At 37.4% G+C, this 26,311-nt stretch overlaps 1 protein-coding gene across 1 annotated transcript in view; it reads left to right on the top strand.

The window, feature by feature from the left end:
• The window catches only part of LOC124593984 (cyclic nucleotide-gated cation channel beta-3), a 177,716-nt gene extending 153,215 nt beyond the window's left edge, over positions 1–24,501 (top strand). Inside the window, exons 9-15 of the mRNA XM_047132335.1 lie at positions 1,404–1,545; positions 2,598–2,757; positions 4,640–4,821; positions 5,009–5,172; positions 11,557–11,658; positions 11,737–11,860; positions 24,084–24,501. Coding sequence (XP_046988291.1) covers positions 1,404–1,545; positions 2,598–2,757; positions 4,640–4,821; positions 5,009–5,172; positions 11,557–11,658; positions 11,737–11,860; positions 24,084–24,332 — 1,123 coding nt within the window. The 3' untranslated portion in view covers positions 24,333–24,501. The remainder of the gene's footprint in view (positions 1–1,403; positions 1,546–2,597; positions 2,758–4,639; positions 4,822–5,008; positions 5,173–11,556; positions 11,659–11,736; positions 11,861–24,083) is intronic.
• The last annotated feature ends 1,810 nt before the right edge of the window (positions 24,502–26,311 follow it).

Genomic DNA, 26,311 nt, shown 5'->3' with positions numbered 1-26,311 from the left:
TCTTTGATCATTTACCAAATAGCATTAAAAGTCTGACAGATAGCAAACCAGCATTTATTAAAAGAATTTTTGAATGACAACTCCTACTCAATAGATAAATTTTTAGATATGAAGTAGTAAATGAAAAAAAAGGAGAGAGAGGGCAGGAGATTGGGGGGGGGGGGGGGGGTGGAGGGAGAGGGGTCAGGGGAGAGGTAGATGGGAGGGAGAGAGAGAGATTATATTGTGTAAAGAAAACTTATGTTAAACTGATGTGTTCCACATTATTACGAAATGTAATCATGATATCTATGGAACAAGTATTTATGTAATGCAATGAGGTGAGCTGACGGTCATGGACATTGATCGGGTAACAGTCTCATCATCATTAAATGAAAGGAATAGTGGGCAAATTTACCATACAGCATCAAAGATCATTCGGTGGCATCCATTATGGAACATTCAAAGAATCAATTCTCTATTTTGCAGAGAGTCTTGTCCCCATGTTTGTAACAAATGTGTCTACTACCAATAATGTTCAACAACTGACATCTCAAACTACAGTGTCACAAAGACACCTATTGATAGTGACAAGTTGTCCTCCTAGTTATCAGATCACAGTTGTCATATATGTTCAATGATTGGTTGTACAGTCGGTGGCAGATTTACTGGATTAAAAAAAAAAGTGTCAAATTAGGATGCTACTGCCATTAGTAATATTGTCTGATATGTAGTTAGAATTCTCTTAAAACTCAGTGATGGATGATGTTTTTACAGAGATAGTGTTTTTCATGTAATAGTACCTTCAAACAATACTGTCAGGATAACATTCAGACCATTGTCATTTGAATTATTGAAGAAGTCTCCTTTACATAGTGAATAATGCAACTGTCCTGTCTTTCATCATCACCCAGCATGGCACAGACCAAGAGTTTCTACCAATTATAGCCTGTAGAGACAGGCTTGCAGAGAATAAAGTAAGCTGAGCCCAATTGAGTTAGAAAGAAGTGATACATTAAGACTAATACAATCTACATTCCAGTATGATGGAGTCTCACGGAAGGTTTGGTACTGACTTTAGTAGTATCATTACAGATTACTATGTAATTTTTCTGCACTGTAATCCTAAGAACTGAAAGTGGAGACATTTTAATTTCTATAGTAAGTTGTCATTGTTTGGTGGAAGTTGTGTATGTGCTTTCAAAGAGCTCATATTTAAAAATAGTATGTGTAATGCTTATTAATTGTTCTGTTATGTACACAAAGTTATCCTAATTTTGGGCACAACAGAACGTACTGGCTGTTTGGTTTACTTAAACAACATTTATTTAGTTATTAGTGCTTCAGGCACACATTTCACTTGGTCACCTTATATGTACTGTCATTTAATTAGGGAATATTATCACTTTTACTTTTCATTTCAGATATATACGATGCTTTTATTTTGCTACAAAGACAGCAACATCAATTGGGAAAAATCCAAAACCAGAAAATGAACAGGAATATTTATTTATGACAGGTAGCTGGCTAATGGGTGTTTTTGTTTTTGCACTCCTAATTGGCCAAGTAAGTATATTTAATTAATTAATGTAATTTGTGTTATGTAGTTTCACAGGACTGGCCTTTTCTGCCTTATAGGCAGTTCTCAAGAGCTGTAGGTGCTAAAATGTCATAATATATCAAAATATTTAGCAGCAGACATGGAAGTTTTGCAAGTGGCACATATACATGCAACTGTCAAATTTAAAATACAGGGTGTACATAAAGTCCGGGAACACTTTCAGTTATTTATTGCACAATAACTAAACACTGTACAGATGTAATACATATTGCATTTTGAAGAGAAACTCTGAAAGTTTTTTTTACAAACAATCGATATGCGAACCATGAGTGACCCGGCAGACGTCAATACAGTAACCGTATTCTTGCCATACCTGTCCCGGCATGGCATCGTCGGCTGTGGCAGTTGCTTCCCATCTTCTCTCCTGAAGCTCTGCTACATCACATGGTAGAGGCAGAACATACGCCAGATCTTTAACGTGCCCCCACAGAAAAAATTCACACGGAGTTACATCTGGTGATTGGGTAGGCCATTTCATGAAACAGCTGTCCCCTTCTGTAGCACAGCCATGTTTGCAACTAGCACTGACTATCAGCAAATTACCAAACTACGCTGTTGTGCTATACATGAAAAAACCTTTCAGGGTTTCTCTTCAAAATGACATATGTATGATATCTGTACAATGTTTGGTTCTTGTGCAATAAATAATTGAAAGTGTTCCTGGACTTAATGTACACTCCATAGAATGTGTACTGAATACAGTAAGGATCATTGTTAAGACTAATATCACATTCTTAGACAATATAAATGCTCACTTTCTTATATTAAAAACCATCTGTCAATTTATAATTGCTAATAGCAGTGACTATGCTGAATGATAAACTAATAATAATGTTATGTGCTTTGTAGAACGAGGGAAAAATGTTATTCTTCATATGCTGAATCTAAGTTCATCTGTTAGACACATAGTTAATAGTGAACAGTTGTGAATTAGATATGAATTCTGGTACTAAAGATTATCTCCACTGCTGATTCCATGTTTCTTTGTACATGACAGATGCGAGACATTGTGGCTACAGCAACAAAAACCCAGACAGAGTATCAGATGCTCTTGGATGAGACTCTGAAGTACATGCGAAGGTTTAACCTTCCTCATAAACTCCAAGAAAGAGTAAAACTCTGGTTCACCTATACCTGGGAACAGCAACATACAATTGGTAATATTACTGAATACAGATGACTTATTTCTTTAGTGTGTTGTGATATTACTAATCAGTATTCAATAGTGACAAGTGATATGTTTGCTTTAATACTTTTTTTCCTGTAAATAATATTTCTTTTTGTGAGGCATCTAGAAGGAATCTCCTAAACTTCAGTGTAGAAATCAGATAAATTTTAGGAGTTGCTAATCAGATGAGATTTGAATTTTCTTTTGATTATAGGGAGTGTAGGGACTCCCAATTTCCAGGTATATGTCCATTGGAGATCATCACACCCACAGAACTCTATTCTGAACCATAGCCAAGGGGCAAGATCTACCTAAAATTTATTTTTCTATTTTTCATTTTACTTGTGGTAATCGCATATTAGTGGAAGTTTTTTTTTAATACAACAAATGCCATAAAACAGCAAAATAAGTGTAATAACTTCAGGAAGATGTGGTCTTTACAAGATGTACAATTTTCTGCTACATACAATATCCCATGTTGTTGGTATTGGTATGTTGTAATGCAGTCCCTTATCATTATTGCAGATGCATTTATCATGAGACCAAGAGGGACCCGAGGTAAAGAATGGGCTAAAGGTGGAGCTACTGCAGATGCATATTTTATGTTGGTGACGGCAATCCAGCATGACTATCTGTTGTAACATTTATGCGGGCTTCACATAACCATTATTAATTTCAAATGTTGTGCATCTGGAAGTCCATTGTCATTGATGTCACAATGACAGTCTGGACCAGGCCTGGAAACTTACTCAGATACGCTCATGCTTAAAGCAACTGCTTGAAGTATACAGGAAATCTAGATTTGAGTTCTGATCTGGCATGAATTTGTGACTGTCATGACATATTCATTATATTCCAGGTTAGGGATTTCTGAACAATTTTCAGTGATATCATTTCATGTCATTACATCTTCTCTTATTTCACCCATACTGATTCTATTCATTTCATTTCATTGTGTGTACTTCACTATTCTGACTAATTTGAAAATTGGTTAAAACTGTAAATTTTTTTCATTTCCAAAGCTGCAGTTGCCTCTCCTAAATGTTATATTTTAATTATCTATTAAAGTAAAATAAGTAGATGGTACAATTTACATAACAGGTTAAATGAACATAGATTTATAAATAAATCTTCAATATCCTTTTAAATGCAGCTTGATATTGATGTAATAAAAATCCACTTCAGTTGCCAGTAATTTCATTTTTATTGGACAGCCAGTTCTGAAGCCTTAAACTTCACCTTCAAGTGTCACCAAATAGTTATGGAAATATAAATATGTGGCACTTGGGCTAGTCAGGCATGATGGATCACATCCACGTCAAACAAATGCATGGGAGTGTAGGATCAGCAGCTGGGGTGCTCTCCTTCGACAACCAACAAGGCACTTGAAGATAAGCTTCAAAGCCAGTTGTGCAGTTGAAAAAGAAATTATTGGCAAAAGAAGTGAAATTTTATTCTGCCAATATGTTTCTCAGCTGGGAATGTTTGCTTGAGCAAATAGTTGGATAGTATATTTGCATGATTGTGTGATTGCTGTGGGTAGTAAACAGTAGTTGCAAGGCTAGAATTTCAAAAATAATACAGTTGTTGTTAAAAACAATATTCCCCCATGGAATAATCATTTAATATTAAATATGGGTAGAAGTACTCAAATCAGAAACATTTGCTGACAACTGATGTGGCACATAGAGGCAATGTTTTGTATTTCTATTTACTAATGTATTGTTATATTATTCCATGCCTTTAAAGTCTTATGAAACATGATGAATGTTTGTATGATACTTTGTTGCATTTTCATGCTTTGTGTAATTTATTACTGTAAAGTAGTAGCTCAGTAGAAAATGTTTTATCTTGTGTTTACTCTCATCCAGATGAAAGCAGAATTCTAGATGCACTACCTCAAAAACTGAAAACAGATGTTGCTATCAATGTACACATTCAAACTCTGAGCAAAGTTCAATTGTTTCAAGATTGTGATGAAGCATTGCTTCGTGATCTGGTCCTCAAACTGCGGCCAGTTATTTACCTTCCCGGAGACTACATCTGTCGCAAGGTAGTGATCTAAGTTTCACTCAGATTTTGTGATTACTTTTGAATACTTTCTCATTTGTAGATATTGCATGAATTATTGGAAGGATTCTTTCAGTTAATGTGAATTATTACAGATTATTTGACATTGTTTTCTCTACATAAAACTTAATTCTTCAGAAGGCTACAAACAAGGACTTCCTTTTTTACAGGGAGAAGTTGGAAAAGAGATGTATATTATAAAATCAGGCCAAATTCAGGTGATGGGTGGTAAGAATAATGATGAGGTGCTGGCAACACTTACTGAAGGGTGTGTTTTTGGTGAGATCAGTCTTCTTTCTTTGGCAGAAGGAAACAGGAGAACTGCCACTGTGAAGTAATTACTTAAATTTATATCAGATGTTACATATTCTATATGCCTTATATATAGAAATGAATTTATGTGTGAATGCATATATGGTCGACATGTCCTCCTAAACTACTGGATTGATTTCAGCCAAACTTGGTACACATATTACTTATTGTCTGAAAACAAGTACTGTAGGGGAAAGAACCAACTCACATTGGGGTGAAGGTGAAAGTAGGATGACTTTGGAGATGTGCAGATGAGGGAGGAGGAGATGGATAGAGAGAGAGAAAGTTGGAGGAGGAGATGCATAGAGAGAGGGGGAGGGAGGAGATGGACAGAGAAAGGGGCAGAGAGAGGGAGGAGGAATAGACAGGCAGAGAGTTAGGGAGAGGAGGAAATGGAGAAAGAGGGGATAGAGTAGGAGATGGACAGAGAGAGGTGGAGGGGCAAGGTTGTGGACAGAGAAAGGGGGAAGAAGGGAAGGTGTAGATGGGAGGTGGAAGTGGATGGGGTTGTAGGGAGGCAGATGGAAGAGGAACAAGTTGTCAAGAGGCATGTGGGAAAGATACTGCATGTGAGGAGGCAGGTGGAAGGTGGCCAGGGCATGGGAAAGCAGGTGGAAGAACTCCACAGTGTGATAGAACAGGTGGAAGTGGGGAGGGTGAAACAGGGGGAAGGTAAAGGAGAGGAGAGATTCAAGTTTTCCTGATTATTTTGGTGTAACCATTTCAACAAAATTTGGTCTATACATGACTCATTTTTTGTATAAAAGTAGTGTTGGAGTAAGATACCCCTACTACTCTTAGGGATGGGGGTGAGAATGGGATGACATGAAAAAGTTTTGTAACAAATTGCCCGTATCTCTTTTCTGTGCTTAATTGACTTGGAATACTCTAAAAGTTGAAATGGCATTTTTCTCTTATTTGTGTCATCCAGGTCGCAAAAATGACTACTGCACTGGGCCGATATTTTTGTCAACATGTTTTGGGGCCAATTATCATGTCACATGGCTGAATACCACAGAAATTTTGAAAGATCATGAAATATGACAATAGGTGATGTTTGGTTATTCAGAGCATTCAATATTAGAACAGTTAAAGCAAATACAGCATTTTCTGTGAAAAGCCTTTCTGAAAACCAAACTGATATTTTGTTGGTACTGCATTTTTACAAACATGTGACGCTATTCTTGAATACATTACTTTTTCAAAGCACACATATTTGTAAAAATGAAGTACTAACAAAATATCAATTTTGTTTTCAGAAAGGCTTTTCACAGCAAATTCTATATTTGCTTTCACTGTTCTAATATTGAATGCTCTGAATATCTGATCACCACACTTTGGGATATTTTGTGATCTTTCAAAGGCTTTTGACTGTGTGAATCATGAAGTTCTTCTAGATAAACTTAACTATTGTGGTATGAGTGGGACAGTGTACAAATGGTTTAATTTATATTTAACTGGAAGAATGCAGAAGGTTGAAACTAACAGTGCAGAAGTCTGCAAAAATCAGCAGTGTCATCTAACTGGGGAGGTGTCAAGAACGGTGTTAGGGACTGATGACCTCAGCAGTTTGGTCCCATACGAACTTACCGCAAATTTTAACAGTATCCCGCAGGGTTCAGTCTTGGGTCCCTTATTGTTCTTAATATATATTAATGACGTGCCACACTATATTCATAAAGGTGCAAAGCTAGTTTTTTTGACAGTGATAAAAGTATGGTAATCACACTCAACAAACCAGAATCATCTGAGGAAATTGTAAATTTCTTTCAGAAAAATATTAAGTGGTTCTCTGAAATGGGCTCTCACTAAATTTTGAGAAAATACAATACATAAAATTCTGTACACTTAGTGGCATAACACCATTGATAAGTATAGACTTTGGACAGAAGTCTGTTGCTAAGGCAGAATAATCAAAATTTCTGGGTGTGTGCCTAGATGAAAAATTGAGTAGAAAGAAACACATTGATGATCTGCTGAAAGGCTTAGGTTCAACTTCTTATGCTGAGAAACATATCAGTAAATTAGCCTACTTTGCCTATTTTCATTCACTGCTTTCATATGCCATCATATTTTGGGGTAATTCATAATTAAGAGAAAAAGTATTCATTGCACAAAAGCACGTAATCACAATAATAGCTGGAGCTCACCCAAAATCCTGTGCAGGTATTTCTATAAGGAACTCAGGATATTCTCAGTACCTTTGCAAATACATATATTCACTTATGAAATTTGTTATCGGTAACCCTTTACAGTTCAAAAACAATAGAAAAGTGCAAAGCTACAATACTAGAAGAAAGGATGATCTTCACTATTCTGGGTTAAATCTGACTTTGGCATGGATAGGGGTGAATTATGCTGCCACAAATATCTTTGGTCATTTCCCACATAGCATTAAAAGTCCAACAGACAGCCAATCAACATTTAAAAACAAATTAAAAGAATTTCTGAATGACAGCTCCTTCCCACTCAATGGATGAATTTCTAGATATGAAGCAGTAACCATAGAAAAATTACAGTGTGTAAAGAAAACTTTTGTTGAACTGACATGTTCCACATCATTATGAAATGTTGTATTCATGATTCATGTAACAAGTATTAATGTAATATAATGATAAATTTAACATACTCTCTGGAGTTGAATGGTGTGAAACAGTAGAGATTCAGACATATATGGCTGTACAATACATGTGATCTACATATACATGCGAAAAGTCATGGGTTAAAAGTCTAGTATATATTCAAAAATGCATGGAAGTGTATACAAATGGATTAATGTTCCGTATCTCCTCCTAAACCACTGTATCAATTTCAGCCAAATTTCGTACACATTCTTTTGTTATCTGGAAATAAGTACTGTGGTGGTAAGTACCACCTACCCACCCATAGAAGTTGGAATTGGTGTGAAAAAGGGTTAGTAATGTCTGATGTCTAGTCTGCCCTGTACAACTGGTATGTACATCCCAACAGGTGTGGCTGTGGAAGGGGACGGAGAGGAGGGTATGGTTAGTGAGTTGGGGAGGAAGAAATACGCAGGAAGAGGGAAGTGGAGGAGGAGATGGACTGACAGAGGGGAGGAGTAGATGGACACAGAAAGGGAAGAAGACAAGATGGACACAAAGAGGGGGAGGAGATGATGGGTGGAGTGAGAGAGTGAGGGAGATGGAGATGAACAGTGGGAAGGGGGAGGAAATAGACAGAGAGAGGAGGGAGAATGGACAGAAGGAGAGGGGAGGGGGAAGTGGACAGAGACAAGTGAAGGTGAAGTTGCAGTTGGATATAGGTAGGGACAAGGAAGAGTTGGACAGAGTTGGGGAAGAAGGATATGGTCAGAGAGGGTGGCGAGGAGGAGATTGTGTAATGTATGTTACATAAAGATATAGATATTTAAGGAATTCCTGGGTTCCCAGGTTCGATTCCCAGCGGGGTCAGGGATTTTCTCTGCCTCGTGATGACTGGGTGTTGTGTGAGTCCTTAGGTTAGTTAGGTTTAAGTAGTTCTAAGTTCTAGGGGACTGATGACCATAGATGTTAAGTCCCATAGTGCTCAGAGCCATTTCAGTAATTACATTATTTAACCACATTTATAAAGAACTTTTCAGTATGAGACCACTTATCAGCATGAAACTGCACTCTCTCTCTTACCCAGAAGAATGCACGGATTCGGTCAGCAAGGATTCCACAAAGCCACTGCATCCTCTCCTGAAGAAATATGGCACTTTACTGTTTTAACTGGTCATTGTTATCGTGTATATTGACACTGCAATGAATTTAACATCCCTGCTAGTCTCACACCTGTTGTATTGGGGACAGATCTGTGTATCTGGCTGGCCATGGGAATATCTCAACATCATGCAGCACTTCATAAAGAGACACGCTATGTGTGGATGAGCATTTTCCACTTGAAAAACTTCACAATGATACTGCCACGTGACAGGTAACACTTGGTGGTGCAGAATGTCCTCACTGTACCATTATGATGACATAGGGCCCTCAATCACTACCAGCTGTGTGTGAAGTCATACCCGTGGGCTCCCCACACCGTGACACCCAGAGCAACATTGCTGTCTCACTCCAGAACATTGGAAGAATGGAACCTCTTCCCAAGTTGCTGCTATACTCTTCATCAGTGGTCATCCAGTTAGTGCAAAATCATGATTAATCACTGAAAATAATGTGATGCAATTCATCCACAGTCCTTGCTTCCCAGTCTTAGTGCCATTCCAGACACATCAGTTTGTGTTGTGGTGTTAACACTAACCTATGAATTGAATGGTAATTCCCTAGTCATGCTGCTCCTTGTCTCCAACCAACAGTGTGAGATGACACAAAATGCTGTAAACAGTCCCTTACTTGCTCTTGGAATGTAAGTGCAGATGTAAAGCGGTTATGATGTGCTTGGTGCACAGTGTGCCATTCCTCCCATGTGGGGATCAGATGTGGCTGACCAGAAGCTTGACAATGAGCATGCCTGCCCTCCTGTTCCCATGTAGCCCAATATTGGGCCTATGTCACATCCAAATGCTCCACAAATCTGGATAGTGTACAATCTAACCAACTGGAGACCCTCAGTGAGGCCCCTTACAAACTCTGTTAGATGCTGATAAAGCTGTTGCATGCAAGTACAACTCATCTCCACATCCTTTCTTAGTTGTCACTCAGTATTTGATATTTGACTGCTCATGCCTCTTATATACACTATTAGGCCTCCTAGCACTACTTAACACAAAAAACACTAATGCAGCCTGGTTAACACACACACACACACACACACACACTCACACACACACTCTCTCTCTCTCTCTCTCTCTCTCTCTCTCTCTCTCTGGACTCGTGTTTGGAACCCATGTCCAGTGATCCTGATTTAGGTTTTTCATGATTTCCCTAAATTACTTCAGGTAAATAAATGCTAGGATGACTAGGATGGGTCCTTTGAAGGGGCATGGCCAACTTCCTTCCCTAATCCAATGGGACCAATGACCTTACTGTTTGTTCCCCTTCACCAAATCAACCAACCAATCACTGCACTCTGGTGGCTGTTCAACTTGTCATTGAGAACTGGAACTCCAATCATTTAATTACCTCTGATGGTGTGTATGTGAATGAAATTCCATTGACACTCATATCTCCTGGGTGCTTCACTTTTTTATCAGGCAGTACATATATATCTCATTTTACAGTGGTCTGTCAGTAATTCGTGATAATGTAGAGCAGTTCTGTTCAGGAGGCAGATTGAAAAGCACAAATAATTACTTTCACTTGCTGCATTAGATACGAAAAGAGCTTGAAATAAATGAAGATGAGTTAACAGAAATGTGATCATTGTTTTATTCCTCTGTATCATTTTTCCCTTTCCAAATATTCTCTGCTCGTCATAAGTTGTCTCACTCACCAGCATGTGATTGAATTGGTGTATCCTTGAACAGGCATGGTTTGCATCTGTTTGAGTTCAATAACTGAAAGAATATAAAACAATAATAGTTTTTTATCATTAAGTGTTTGGCCGAAACCTATCCGGAGAGCCATGTGTGTTAAAGCTCCACTTCTGGGACAGAGAGATGTGCCAGTCTCAGACCGAATCTGTCCAGTGGATTAATTATGAGGTCAGTGTGCTGGCCAGCCTAGATGTAGTTTTTAGGCAGTTTCCCACACCCAATTAGGTATATTGTGGGCTAGTACCCAAGTCCTACCTCAATTACACAATTCACAAACATTTAGGAAACTGCACTTTCTTTCATATAAATAGCACTACACACAGACAGTTTGGGTACACACATTCTGTCTGAGGGGAAACGAGGTGGGAACAGGGAGAGCATCTTGGCACTGCTTAAACTGACCAAACCAAATCCATTACTAGCCATGCTGACTCTGTGCCGATGTGGGACAAAGGCATAAGAAACAAAAGAAAAATGTTTGTTCAGCCCAAGATTAAAGTTGCTAGACAGTTGATGTAAGTAGGTTTGATAGTAACAATCCATAAGCATCCCCTGTTCCTTGCTTCTAAAGTTCCACCAATGAAACTTAATCATCTGGTCTTCTCTCTTCACTTTTCTCTAGTCTGCATATTTTTCCTGTAGTCTTTACTGTTTGTGTTAGACTCATAATTTTTTTACTTGCTGACACAAACTTCTGAGTAATATTGAAAATCTATTATTATAATTACATAAGTTGTTTTTCAACAAAAGCATATATTTATTTTGTACAGTACATCCTTTGATACTAAAGGATTGTTAACTGAGTTATGATTAGACACCTTGATCTGTTCACCATTCAATTTTTGCATCTTCCATTGGATCTTACAATGAAAAGAACTAAGAAAATACTGTTTCGAGTGCTTATTTTGCAATAGCTTTATTGGTTATGAGTCACTGTGGCTGTTATTCTAATAGTGGTACTTAATTTTTCAGGTCTAAAGGGTTTTCAAATATTTTTGTTCTGAATAAGTCAGATTTGAATGAAGCCATTGTTCATTATCCAGAAGCTCAAGAGATTCTAAGGAAGAAGGCAAAGTAAGCTGTAACTTTATTGAGAGCTTATTATAAATGACACAACAATCATCTAAACATAATCTCAAACTTTTTTTTCAGCTCATTAATGAGACAAAATGCTCTGAGGGAGAAGTTGGCAAAGGAAAAACAGTTGTCCAGTGATGTGATTATTGGCAATTTGCAGTCACAAGAAACACCAAAGCTTGTTCATACAGTTATACAGGTAATGTCCATGAAATGAACAGAATTGTTAAACTTTTCTATTGTCCCATTAAAGTAACAGTTAATATTTATGATCCTTCAAATGAATCCGTGGTACAATTAAAAACAAATACAGCCCTGTTGATATGTTCTGTATACTTACTGAGAGCTTTTATAGTGTGCACTACAAAATTTTAGTTGAATAACTAATTATTGCTGTGTTAATGACATGACTTTTGCATAGATTAACCTTCATAAAAAAGCTTAGCCTCATTGGCAGATTTCACTACAGGAAAAAACTAAACCCAAAATGAGTAAGTATAAAACATGGAGACCAACAAGTTTTGGTACTTGGTCCACTCCTGTTCTTAATCTATATAAACAACTTTCCAGTTATGTTTTACCTAAAGCAAGTCCAATTTAAAAAATTATAAAATTACAATAAGATACAATGACTAGTCAGGATTTATATATAGGAGGCAAAAATCCAATTGTGCTTGTAGAAGGACTTAAAAGTAGAAAAAATCGTACTGTAATCATCAGTGGAGCCTTTAATCATCCAACAATTAATTGGGGAAAATTATAGTTTTGTTTGTAAAAAATCAGATAATGGAAAATCCAGGATGGAATGTAACAATATTGAACAGTTTTGTTAGTGGCAGACATCATAAGACAAACTGTGAAACTTTACTAAATGCCTTTATTACTTAGAACAGATAGTTAGGAACCCCACTCATGTGGAAATATGCACATCAAAAAAAGACTTGCATCACCTCGTTTCTGAGAATTGGAATAGAGATCAACATAAACATCATTTCCGCCATTTTTATTGCTCATGAAACCACGCATTGCATGTTGTACCACCATACAGCGAGACCTTCAGAGGTGGTGGTCCAGATTGCTGGACACACCGGTACCTCTAATATCCAGTACATCATCATCTTGCATTGACGCATGCCTGTATCCATTACGGCATACTATCCACAAGTTCATCAAGGCACTGTTGGTCCAGAATATCCCACTCCTCAACGGTGATTCAGCTTAGATCCCTCAGAATGGTTAGTGGGTCACGTCATCCATAAACAGCCCTTTTCAATTTATCCCAGGCATGTTCCATAGGGTTCATGTCTGGAGAACATGCTGGCCATTCTCGTCGAGCGATGTCATTATCCTGAAGGAAGTCATTCACAAGATGTGCATGATGGGATCCCAAATTGTCATCCATCAAGACAAATGCCTTGCCAATATGCTGCCGATATGGTTGCACTATGAGTCGGAGGATGGCATTTAGGTATCGTACAGCCATTACGATGCCTTCCATGACCACCAGTGGCGTACGTCAGCCCCACATAATGCCGCCCCAAAATAGCAGGGAACCTCCACCTTGCTGCACTCACTGGACAGTGTGTCTAAGGCATTCAACCTGACTAGGTTACTTCCAAACATGTCTCCAATGATTGTCTGGTTGAAGGCATATGTGACACTCATCGGTGAAGAGAATGTAACGCCAATCATGAGTGGTCCATTCAGCACATTGTTGGGCCCATCTGTACTGCGCTGCATGGTGTTGTGGTTGCAAAGACAGACCTTGCCATGGACGTCATGAGTGAAGTTGCACATCATGCAGCCTATTGCACACAGTTTGAGTCATAAAACGATGTCCTGTGGCTGCACAAAAAGCATTATTCAACGTGGTGGATTTTGCTGTCATGGTTCCTCCGAGTGATAATCCATAGGCAGCAGTCATCCACTGCAGTAGTAACCCTTGGGCGGCCTGAGTGAGGCATGTCATCAACATTTCCTGTCTCTCTGTATCTTCTCCATGACTGAACAACATGGCTTTTGTCACTCAGAGACACCTGGACACTTTCCTTGTTGAGAGCCCTTCCTGGCACAAAGTAACAATGTGGACATGATCAAACTGCTGTATTGACTATCTAGCCATGGTTGAAATACAGACAACATGAGCCGTGTACCTCCTTTCTGGTGGAATGACTGGAACTGATTGGCTGTTGGACACCCTCCATCTAATAGGCGCTGCTCATGCATGGTTGTTTACATCTTTGGGCAGGTTTAGTGACATCTATGAACAGTCAGAGGGACTGTGTCTGTGGTACAACATCCTCACTCAATGTCTATCTTCAGGAGTTCTGGGAACCTTTTTTGGTGTGTGTATATTTGATCTAATGGCAATAAATAGGCCTGACCTCATTGAGGATGCCAGAATTGAAACTGGTAGCAGTGATTATGATGCATTTGTGGCAACAATGATTACCAAAGTACAAAGGACAACTAAAGTAAGCAGAAAGATGTATATGTTTAGTAAACTAGATAAAAAACATTAGTGTCATATCTCAATGTGGAACTTGAAACTTTCAGCACAGGACAGGAGCATGTAGAAGAACTCTGGCTCAAGTTTAACCCTTTAACTGCTCTGGACATGTTAATGTGCGTTCCTTTGTACCTGTCCCTGTGTGCTCTGAATGTGTTTTGCACGTGCCACCAGTCCTTCTACCTGGTACTCCGAAAGTGTCTACATGTGGGTTAACACGTCCAGAGCAGTTAAAGGGTTAAAAGATTAGTTGACCATGCACAGAGTAGGTATGTACCCAGTAGAACAGTTCATGATGCGAGAGAACCACCATGGTATACTGTCACTGTTAAGAAACAGATATTACTGCACAATAGGTGTAAAGCAAAGCATAGGGTTATAGATAAAGATGCTGAATGAAATGCATTTAGTTGTTAAGATAGCAATGTGTGATGCCTTCAGTGACTATCGTTGCAGAATGCTGTCAAGTGATCTTTCACAGAACCCAAAGCAATTCTGGTCATATGCAAAGCCTGTTAGTGGCCCCAGAGTCAGTGCCCAGTTCCTAGCAGACAAGACGGGAGCTGAAATTGAGGGTAGCAAAGCCAAAGCTGGAATGTGTAACTCCATTTCCAAATGTTCCTTTACAAAGGAAAACCCAGGAGAATTGCTCCAATTTAATCATCGTACCACTGAAAAGATGAATGAAATAATTATTAGTGGCAGTGGTGTTGAGAAACAACTGAAATTGATAAAACTGAAAAAACTCCAGGTCCCCGTGGAATCTCTCACATTCTATATTGAATTTATGGCTCAGTTAGCCCCTCTTATAAGTATAATCTGTCATAGATCTCTCGAACAAAAAATTGTGCCCAGTTCCTGGAAAAAGGCACAGGTCACACCCGTCTACAAGAAGGGTAGTAGAAATGATCCACAAAAACTGCAGTCCAATATCCTTGACATCAATTTGTTGTAAAATCTTAGAACATATTCTGAGGTCAGATGTAATGATGTATCTTGAACACATGCTTCTCAATGACAACCAGCATGAATTTCAAAAACATTGATCATGTGAAATCCAACTCACGTTGTTCTCACATGACTTACTGAAAGCTTTGGATGAAGACAACCAGGTAGAAGGAGTATTTCTTGACTTCCAAAAAGCATTTGACTCAGTACTGCACCTGTGCTTATTGTCAAAAGTACAATAATATGGGGTATCAAGTGAAATTTGTGACTGGATTGAGGACTTTTTGGGAGAGAGGAAACGGCATGTTATCTTGGATTGAGAGTCATCATCAGGCATAGAAGTAAATTCATGTTCACGTTACGGGAGTGTGTTGGGATCCTTGCTGTTCATATTGTATATTAATGAACTTGCAGACAGTATTAATAGTAAAATCAGGCTTTTTGCAGATGATGCAGTTATTTGTAATGAAGCACTATCTGAAAGAAGCTGCACAGATATTCAATCGTATCTTCATAAGATTTTAATGTGGTGCAGAGATTGGCAACTTGGTGTAAATATTCAGAAGTACAAAATTTTGCACTTCATAAACTGGAAAAATGTAGTATCCTATTACTATAACATCAATGAGTCACTGTTGGGATTGCCCAATTCATACAAATACATGGGTGTAGCACTTCGTAGGGGTATGTAATTGACTGATCACATAGATTCAGTTGTGGGTAAAGAAGGTGATAGACTTTGGTTTATTGGTAGAATACTGGGGAAGCCCAATCAGTCTACAGAGGAGATTGCTTATAAATGACTAGCGTGACTGGTACTAGAATACTGCTCAGGTGTGTGGGACCTGTATCAGATAGGACTAACAGGGAATATTGGACGTATGCAGAGAAGGGCAGCACAAATGGCCACAGGTTTGTTTAATCCTTGGAAAAGTGTCACATAGATACTGAAGGACCTGAACAAGAAGACTTGAAGATATATTAAAACTATCCTGAAGCAGTCTGTTAATAATGTTCCAAGAGCAATCTTTAAATAATTACTCTAGCAATATGCTATAACCCCCCATGTATTGCTCACATAGGGTCCGTGAGAATAAAATTAGAATAATTACAGCATGCACAGAGACATTCAAACAATCATTCTTCTTGTGCTTCATCTCAACAGGAAAGGGAAGGGGAAACTGGCTGGGGTAATAGCAGGAAATTTAAGGGGGGGAGGCACTGCCATGAATGGTAAAATACCAGTGGTTACAGGTGTTGGAGCAGCACCTTTTTTAGGATAGGTAAGACAGAAAGATGTCAAGTTCTACGAGAGGTCAGGATTGAAACAAATCTTCAGTTTAGGAAAGAAATTAAACAGCACAATTCTAGCGCATTGGATCACCAATCACAGCTATCAATTATAAATTTTCACCAATCACCAGAAATTTTATCTCCACCAAGTTGTATCTCAATCCTAGGTAATTCCATTGATGAATTAAAGTCACCCAACCCAGTTGACATAATCTGCCTCTCTGAACACCATGTGACCACTGGTATAGGAACTAGGCCTAAGCACAATGAGAAACTCAGACAGGAGAGTACTGCAAATGTTAGAATAAGGAAAGGTTCTCATAAAAGTATAACTAAAAATAATGTAAGTATATTTCATCAAAATATTGGGAGTTTAAAGAATAAAGTAGATGAGCTTCTGGTTTGTTTAGAAGATTTAGAAGCTGAGAATGAAATAGATATACTATGCCTGTCTGAGCATCACATTGTTACTGATATGAATAAGGTAAATGTAAGTGGTTATAAGCTCTCTGCACATGTAATGAGAGAAAATATGGAGAAAGGAGGAGTTGCCATATATGTCAAAAGTTATCATTGTGCAAAAAGTATAGAAACAAAAAAGTTTTGTGTAGAGAAACATATAGAAGCATGTGCCTGTGAGCTTAAATTAAATAAAGGCACATTTATAATTGTAACTGTATATAGGTCCCCATCAGGAAATTTTCATCTATTTCTGAAAAATTTGGACTCCTTGTTGTGCTATCTGTCAGACAGGGGGAAGCAAATTATTATTTGTGGGGACTTCAATGTAGATTCTCTGAAAGAGGGTAATAGGAAAAATGACCTTGAAGTATTACTTGGCTCTTTCAATTTGACACCCGTTATTGATTTTCCTACTCGGGTGGTAAAGGATAGCAGCTCACTGATAGATAACTTCTTTATAGACCAAGATAAGTTTAACCAGATAAATGCTCAGCCTGTTGAGAATGGTCTTTCTGATCATGGTGCACAGCTGGTTACAATATATGACATAGCTCCATTCAGCAATACTAAACAGTCCTCCAAAGTAGTACGTTCAGTCAACGATTTAACAATTGCAAATTTCAGGGAAAGCCTACAGCAGTTAGACTGGGATGAGGTGTACCGTGAACCTGATGCCGATTTAAAATATAATTTATTTCATGACATTTTTGTAAATGCATTTGAAAACTGCTTCCCCAAGAAAATAGTTAAATATACTCGTAAGAAACCTTGTAACAAACCATGGCTTACTAAGGGTATAAAAATATCTTGTAACCGGAAAAGGGAAATGTATCTGACAGCAAGAAAGAGTAGTGACCCAGAAACTATCAAAAATTATAAAAACTACTGTGTTATATTAAGAAAAGTTATTAAAAAAGCCAGGAGTATGTGTATCATGTCTGAAATCAGCAACTCTGATAATAAAATTAAAACAATTTGGAATATTATTAAAAGAGAAACAGGTCAACCAAGAGCAGAGGAAGACAGTATTACCATCAAATTGAATGAAAACTTTACGAACAAAAAGTCAGAAGTTGAAAATATTTTTGATAACCATTTTCTAAATGTTGTGGATATAGTAGGATCCAGGTGTTCATTAGAAGATGCTAGGCTGTTAATAGAAGAGGCCATACCTATGCAATTTGATACAATTGAAATCTCACCCACTTCTCCCTCTGAAATTAGGAAAATAATAAACTTGCTTAAAAGCAAAAACTCACATGGAATTGATGGCATTTCCAGCAAAATACTAAAAGCTTGTTCTCAACAGATAAGTAAGATTCTCAGCCACCTGTGTAATAGCTCTCTGGAACAGGGCATTTTCCCTGATAGACTGAAATATGCTATTGTTATACCTATGCATAAAAAGGGGGATAGATCTGATGTCAACAATTACCGTCCAATCTCCGTTCTAACAGCTTTATCCAAAATTTTTGAGAAAGTAATGTATTCAAGAGTAGCTTCACATATCTGTAAAAATGAAATACTAACAAAATGTCAGTTTGGTTTCCAGAAAGGTTTTTCAACAGAAAATGCCATATATGCTTTCACCAGTCAAATTTTGAATGATCTGAATAACCGAACACCTCCCATTGGGATTTTTGGTGATCTCTCAAAGGCTTTTGATTGTGTAAATCATGAAATTCTGCTAGACAAGCTCAAGTATTGTGGCATGAGTGGGACAGTGCACAAATGGTTTAATTCGTACCTAACTGGAAGAGTGCAGAAAGTTGAAATAAGTAGTTCTCGTAACATGCAAAGATCAGCACATTCCTCAAACTGGGGAACTATCAAGAATGGGGTTCCACAAGGGTCAGTCTTGGGTCCTTTGTTGTTCTTATTATATATTAATGACTTGCCATTCTATATTCATGAAGAGGCAAAGTTAGTTCTCTTTGCTGATGATACAAGTATAGTAATCACACCTGAGAAACAAGAATTAACTGATGAATTGTCAATACTGTCTTTCAGAAAATTACTAAGTGGTTCCTTGTAAACGGACTCTCACTGAATTTTGATAAGACACAGTACATACAGTTCCGTACAGTGAATGGTATGACGACATTAATAAATATAGACCTTAATCAGAAGCATATAGCTAAGGTAGAATATTCCAAATTTTTAGGTATGTCCATTGATGAGAGATTAAATTGGAAGAAACACATTGATGATCTGCTGAAACGTTTGAGTTCAGCTACTTATGCAATAAGGGTCATTGCAAATTTTGGTGATAAACATCTTAGTAAATTAGCTTACTATGCATATTTTCACTCATTGCTTTCATATGGCATCATATTTTGGGGTAATTCATCACTGAGGAATAAAGTATTTATTGCACAGAAGCGTGTAATCAGAATAATAGCTGGAGTCCACCCAAGATCATCCTGCAGACATTTATTTAAGGATCTAGGGATATTCACAGTAGCTTCTCAGTATATATACTCTCTTATGAAATTTGTTATTAACAACCAAACCCAATTCAAAAGTAATAGCAGTGTGCATAACTACAATACTAGGAGAAAGGACGATCTTCACTATTCAAGATTAAATCTAACTTTGGCACAGAAAGGGGTGAATTATACTGGCACTAAAGTCTTTGGTCACTTACCAAATAGTATCAAAAGTCTGACAGATAACCAACAAGTATTTAAGAAGAAATTAAAAGAATTTCTGAATGACAACTCCTTCTACTCCATAGAGGAATTTTTAGATATAAATTAAGAAAAAAAATATTAAAAAAATAAAAAAAAATAAAAAAATAAAAATAAAAAAAACAAAAAAAGTAGTTATATTAACTTAAGTATGTTGCTAAATTAACCTAATTATGTCATGTATTGGAAAATTCGACTCGTTCCACATCATTATGAAATATCGTATTCATGATCCATGGAACTAGTATTAATCTAATCTAATCTAATCTAATCTGTGAACGGGACAGGAAGGAAATCTAATAAGTGGTACAGTGGGATGTGTCCTCTGCCATGCATCTCCAGTGGTTTGCAGAGTGTAGATATAGATGTAAATGAAGAACTGTACCTAACTTTCAGAACTTGTAAATTTCTTCCTAGGGTGGAAATACGGATAGCCTGGGGAAAGCTGGAAAAAAGGGGATAGTGAATAGTGAATAGTGTTTTATTCATCTCATAATATACAATTTCTAATCATATGATTAGTGTACAGGAGACATGTCAAAAAAGTGGATAACACAACTTAGGCCCAATTGCTACAAAGAATTTTAACATTAATACAAACTTTTATTTTTCTTTCCTTTCTTTTGTGAAGGACAGCTACATTTACACACAAAATTATATGTAAATTTATCCTGCTCAAATGTTCAGTTCATCCTTCATGAACTCCTCAACAGTGTAGTAGCAGCATTTGACAAGTATATCATATAGCTTTGTTTTCAGTGTCTCTAGGTTCTTACTCAGAACATTCTTTCCTTTTAGCTTGTTATGAATTTTCATTGACATATACTGAGGAGTCTGCGCATATAGGTTTAAGTGATGAGTGGGAAGCATAAAATTGTCTTTGTTTCTCTTGTTATACATGTGATTGAAACAGTTTTTCTCGAATAACTCTAAATTGCTGTATAGAAAGATGATATAGATGTATAAGGAGGGAACTGTTAATAACTGTTGTTTTTCAAATAGTGGGTGCCATGATGTCCTTGGATGGGCAGTACACATGTTCCTTATTATTCTTTTCTGTAACTTTACTATGCGCAATATATTGCTTCAATTTCCCCAAAAAATAATACCATACCTTACAACTGATTGAAAGTAGCTGTGGTATGCAATTTTCCTTGTATTCATGTCTGATGCACCAGCTAATATTTGCATAACAAATGCAAAGCTACATAATTTGTTTAACAGGTAGTCAACATGTTTATTCCAATTTAAATTTTTCATCTAGGTTTAACCCTAAAAACTTCAGAGGATCCACTTCTTCTATATCCTGATTTTTATGAGTTATTTTAATTTCTTGGGCCTTTGACTGTTTTGTTCTGAATTGGACCATGTGGGTTTTGGGGATGTTCAGTCTTAATCCATTCAGTTGGAACCATGTTTCTAGTTTGTTCATTGTGTTTATTATGTAGAGAGGGATGTTTTCTGGCTCCTGGTTTTCAATTAATACAGATGTGTTATCTGCAAATAAAATCGATAGAGCATTTATATTGTTCGGTAAATCATTAGAACAAAAACAAAATAGGTCCTAGAATCAAGCCTTGTGGGACACCTTGGCCTACTGTTTTCCATTTTGAATAGTAACTTGCTGCATTTGATGAGACAATCACTCTTTGTTTCCTATTTGATAAATATGAAGTAAGCCAATTTAGAACATTACCCTTGATCCCATACTGGTCAAGCTTGTAGATGAGCAGTGCATGATTTACAGAGTCAAAGGCTTTTGTGAGATCACAAAAGATTTCTACAACTTTATTATGGTTGTCTAGTGATGTGCTAAACTTGTTAATTGCATCAATAGTACTTTTGCCACGCTGGCAACCAAATTGGTTTTCCGTAATAACATCATATTTCTCTATAAAATTTCGAATCTGCATAGCAGCAGCATTTTCAAAGATTTTTGACAGGACTGGAAGGAGGGAGATAGGGCGATAATTCCCCATATCCTCTCTTGACCCTTTTTTGAGCAACGGTTTTACTTCTGCATACTTCAGCACCTCTGGAAAGCTTCCTTGTTCAAAGGATTGGTTTGTTATTTTAGATAGTGGGTATCCTTTTATTTCACACACAAATTTAAGGACTTTTGCTGGTATTCCATCCCAACTTTCAGAATTTTTGTTATTTAGTTTTAGTATAATTTTTTCTACATATATTGTAGAAACTGTTTTGAATTTTGTGAGGCATTCAGAATTATGATTTAGTCCAAAGGGACATACATTGTTCTCATAATCCGCAACATTAACCTCTGGTATCACTACATTAATGAAGAACTCATTGAAGCATTCTGAAATTTGAGCTGGATTTACAATGATCTCTTCTTCAACCTTAATTGTACTAATTCCATGTCTAGAGGCTTTGATACCTAATTCGTGTTTTACAACTGACCACACTTCCTTTGATTTATTCTCATGTTTTAAGATTAATTTATTATTTGTCATTTGCTTTGCTGCTGTGACAACTTTCTTAAATGTACTTTTGTATCGTTTAACATATTCAATAAATTCAATTTTTTTATTATGTCTTAGTTCCTTATGTAGCTGCCTTTTCTTAGCAATGGAGATTCTTATACCTTTAGTGTTCCATTTTAATTTTGTCATTTTATTAAAATAAGTTTTTTGTTAAACTTTTCATTGAAAACACTTAGAAAATCCCGTAGAAATGCTTCAAAATTTGCTGTGCATGAAATATTTTTATCAAAGTGCTATTCCGTCTCCTTCAGCTTATCATGGAATAGAGTCAAAGTGTCTTTTTACATAAGCTTTTTTACATGGGACTTCTCTACCTGCTCTGGGTAGCTCAATGAATAATGCTGAATGATCAGAAATTCCTAGATCTAGACAAAATTTATATCCATCTTCAAATACGTAATTCGTTAAAATATTGTCAATGCATGTAGCTGACTGTGCATTTTCTCTTGTACAGTCAGAAAAATTTAATTTGAAGCCATTTTTTTTATTTAGTCTGTAAATTTTGATACCTCACATGTTTCATTCAACACATTGATGTTGAAATCAGCAGCAACTACAATTTTTTTCCTCTTTTCTTTACTGAGGTATTCTAACAAACTCTGAAATTTACGTAGGAAATGCTCAGTTGTCACCTTCCCTGGGATTCTATAAATTGATATTATGACTACATTTAAATCATTTAACTCAACACAGCAACCCTCAAAAATACACTCTTCATCAAAACAAATGAAGTCACGTCTTACATGGTAATCTAAATCAGAATGAATGAGTATGCATGAACCTCCTCGTGACTTATTTATCCTACAAAAGCTGGTAGCTACCTTGAAGTTTTCAGTTTTATTTAAGATTTTTATGGTATCACTACTAAGCCAGTGTTCATTTAAACAAATTACTTTAACATTTAGAAATTCAGATAAAAACAACTTGTAGCTCATCTAACTTAGAGCTTCTGTCACATGAGTATTCAGCACTTAAACCATTTATATTACAATGCATTATATAGTTACTCCTAAGATCATCAATTTTATATTTTAAAGACCTAATATTTAATAATGGCCCATCCTCACAAAACTCATTCAGACTGCAGGTTGAGAGGGTTGCACCTGGTGGGAAGACGAGGGGAAACAAAGATGAATGCAAGGTTTTAGAAGGAGTAAGCCAAAGATATTATGTCGGTAAGCACTGTACCAACTTCAATCCTGAAGTGGTAGAATAACAGGATAAGAAGTATAAGCAGGTTAAAGAGGAAGAGAAATGAGTAGTGTAATGAAGAGGAAAATAAAAAATGTGGTATGGGGATTGGGGAGAGAACAAACAGAAAGATGAGAACATTAAAGTTTTGAAATTACTGTACTTTTTAAGAATTTCATTGTCTTTTCTACACTCCTAACTTTTTGTTTCTTCTGTTCCCTTTCCTCTTTCGACTTAGCTCTTAATTGTACTATTCATTTCACTTTGTATTTACAACTGAAGGATCAACAGCTGTTTTTCTTTTAATCATCACTCTTGCTAATCTTAGTGTGTCAAATTTACATAAAAATGAACCACAAATGGCCAATATTATTCATACACAGATGTGTTCATTTTTTGATGTCCCTGAACTACCTTTAAAGGAGATACATTGTAGAGCCATCAATAATAGGATGAACTGTTGCATACATCTTGATGGAGAGTACTTTGAGAAAAAGCAAAAATAAAGGTTAAATCTTTAATTACTTTGCTGAAATTCTCAGAGTGGCTCCCATAATCTTGTGTTCTGTCAGTAGCATTTATTCATAGACTATTCTTAGAACTACCAAGAATTACAAACAATGTTAAATTGAAAAGGGAAAGAAAGTTAAGTTGTAAAATAACTGAAAATGTGTTTTAAAGAACTGCGAAAAAGTTAGCTGCAGATAATGGGCTAGAGGCAAGTTGACCTTCATCCAGATGGAAACAGACACCAAGTAAATTCCAATATGTAACTGGAAAGATATGTGGAAAATAAATTAAGTATAAAAATTCATGTCTTTTCAGGTGATGGGTCATCTTGATATATCAACTAGTCTCATTGGTCGCAGCCCGAAACAGAGTAAAGAGGAATCACAAGAGGCAGTAGTGACAGACAAGCAGCAGTGCAAGAACAGCAACAGTGAGCAGGAACAACAGCCACTGGGGTGCAGTTGTAGTGCAGGCACTGAGAATGCTGGAGGCTGTAACAGTGTGAGTCCAGCCGACAAGACCTTTGAATGTAGAGTGACTGTACACAGAGAGATGAGTCAGTAGTCCTAGGAGGTGAAATGCATTTAGTACCATACAGTCACTTGGTGACCTCAACCTACATCATCACTACCAGCAGCATCCTTTTTTATTCATTGCCCACAAAATGCTCTAAAAGAAGATATTGAGCATACAGTGCATATTTGGGAAATGACTACTCTGTTCCTTTTGCTTTGAATTTACTGTATACAAAATTCTATTATTATTGTTTTGCAAATAATAGTATCTCTTTTAGAAGGGACTTTCAACCACAATTTTTCCTGTCATATGTCTGGCATAGCTTTCCTATTCTGTAAGACACATTGTAACTCTGACTGCATGATTGATATATTTTGATCATATCAACATTTTATTTTAATTCTTGCAGTTCAGTATCCTGTTCTGTATGTGTTTATTATGCATTGTTCAGCCTTTTACATCATTTGAGATGTCTATATGCAGAACCCAAGATTTCCACTTTTGATCAGAATAGGACTTACATTTCCCCATCAGCTATCAGTGTTTCCAGCATACTGTTTCAGTAAAAGACTATTTCTAAATGAAACTAGGGGGAACTCGCTTGGTTTATTCATAACAAGAGATAAATACAGGATGCTCCTCAGAAACTGTGCAAGTTATCTTAATTCCATATTATGAAGTGAAGTCCAGTCCAATCCATCCCGTATCAAAGTCTGCCTATGGCAAATAGAGTCCACAATATAAAGACCTTAGACAAACTGATAGCACACTTGCTGTGCATTCCACAAATCACATCACAACTTACTTAGACCAGTCCTGGGCTGGCTTATATCCCGTATTCTGATATAATGTCATCAGTGGGCACTCCCGATGATAAACATCCTCTGGGTAGTAGCATCACAGCAGTCAACACTAATGAGCCAGTTATTCAGCTTCCATAGTAACATCTGGTGGTACTACTACATCCTCCTCCACCTCTCCCCCCCCCCCCCCCCCCACCACCACCCTGCCCCCCAAGCACTGACCTCCAAAAGACTCAGTTGGGGTGAGGTCTGGAGGAGCCACCACTGGGAAGTGTGCAGGTATGTGTCCATGGGTGTTGCTGTGGAAGGCCGAGGTAGAATGAAGCATGATAGAAGATGCACGAGTTACCATGGGACTGGAGGGTACACCGGGGGCAAAGAAGTAAGCAGCTGCTGGCCACAATGGTGGAGGCAAAGTTGATTTTGATGGTGCTGCTGAAGTGCATGGGTGGAGCCCACAATGTACACCATGGACCTGTGGCAAATGGAGATCATTCTGTGGATTCAGGTTGTGTGGTCTCAAACTGATTGGCCCACACCAGGGTGCCCACCCAAAAGTGAGAGGCCTGGGAATAACAGCAGTGGGTTCTGAATATCCAAGAGACTGTTGTGAGAATGACTTTAAAGCTTTTCTGCCAGGCTGTAAGTTGTTAGGAAAGTGCTGATGGCATTAGATGCAGTGTTAGACATAATTTCTTTAAGGAGCTGAGGTGTAAAACATGCTGTATGACTATTAGAGACCACATGATACAGTATGGTGTGAACTTTTCGAATCTGAATGTGGGTGCAAAATCATTCAAATTCATAGGAGGTAAACATCATCCCGTTACCAGAAACCAAGGTATGTATGCAGCGTTAGCCTCCAAGGGCAAAGATTTTTCCAAGGCTGCAATAGTAGTGGCTTTTGTGACCTGAGGCATGTAATAGATAAAAGGGAACTGTTACAAGGAATCAGTCATGACGACCTACCACATGGAGCCCAAAAATGGACCAAATGGATAAGCTCCTGCGACTCCATGGATTGGACCAGGGAGAGAACTCTTGAGGAGGTACAGCTTGATGAGACTGACAAGCGGAGCTTCAGTCAACCAGATCCATGATGTCACCATCAATGTTTGACCACAATATATGTTGTCATACCAAACTTTTCATCCAGGACTTGCATCAATGGCCAATGTGCAGAAGACACAGCACTTATAGCCAAAGAGGTGGAGGAATTGGGAT

Source organism: Schistocerca americana, chromosome 2, assembly GCF_021461395.2.
Source record: "Schistocerca americana isolate TAMUIC-IGC-003095 chromosome 2, iqSchAmer2.1, whole genome shotgun sequence".
Classification (NCBI taxonomy): Eukaryota; Metazoa; Arthropoda; class Insecta; order Orthoptera; family Acrididae; genus Schistocerca; species Schistocerca americana.
Note: the sequence above shows the minus strand (reverse complement) of the source record. Positions and strands in the feature narration are given on the sequence as shown.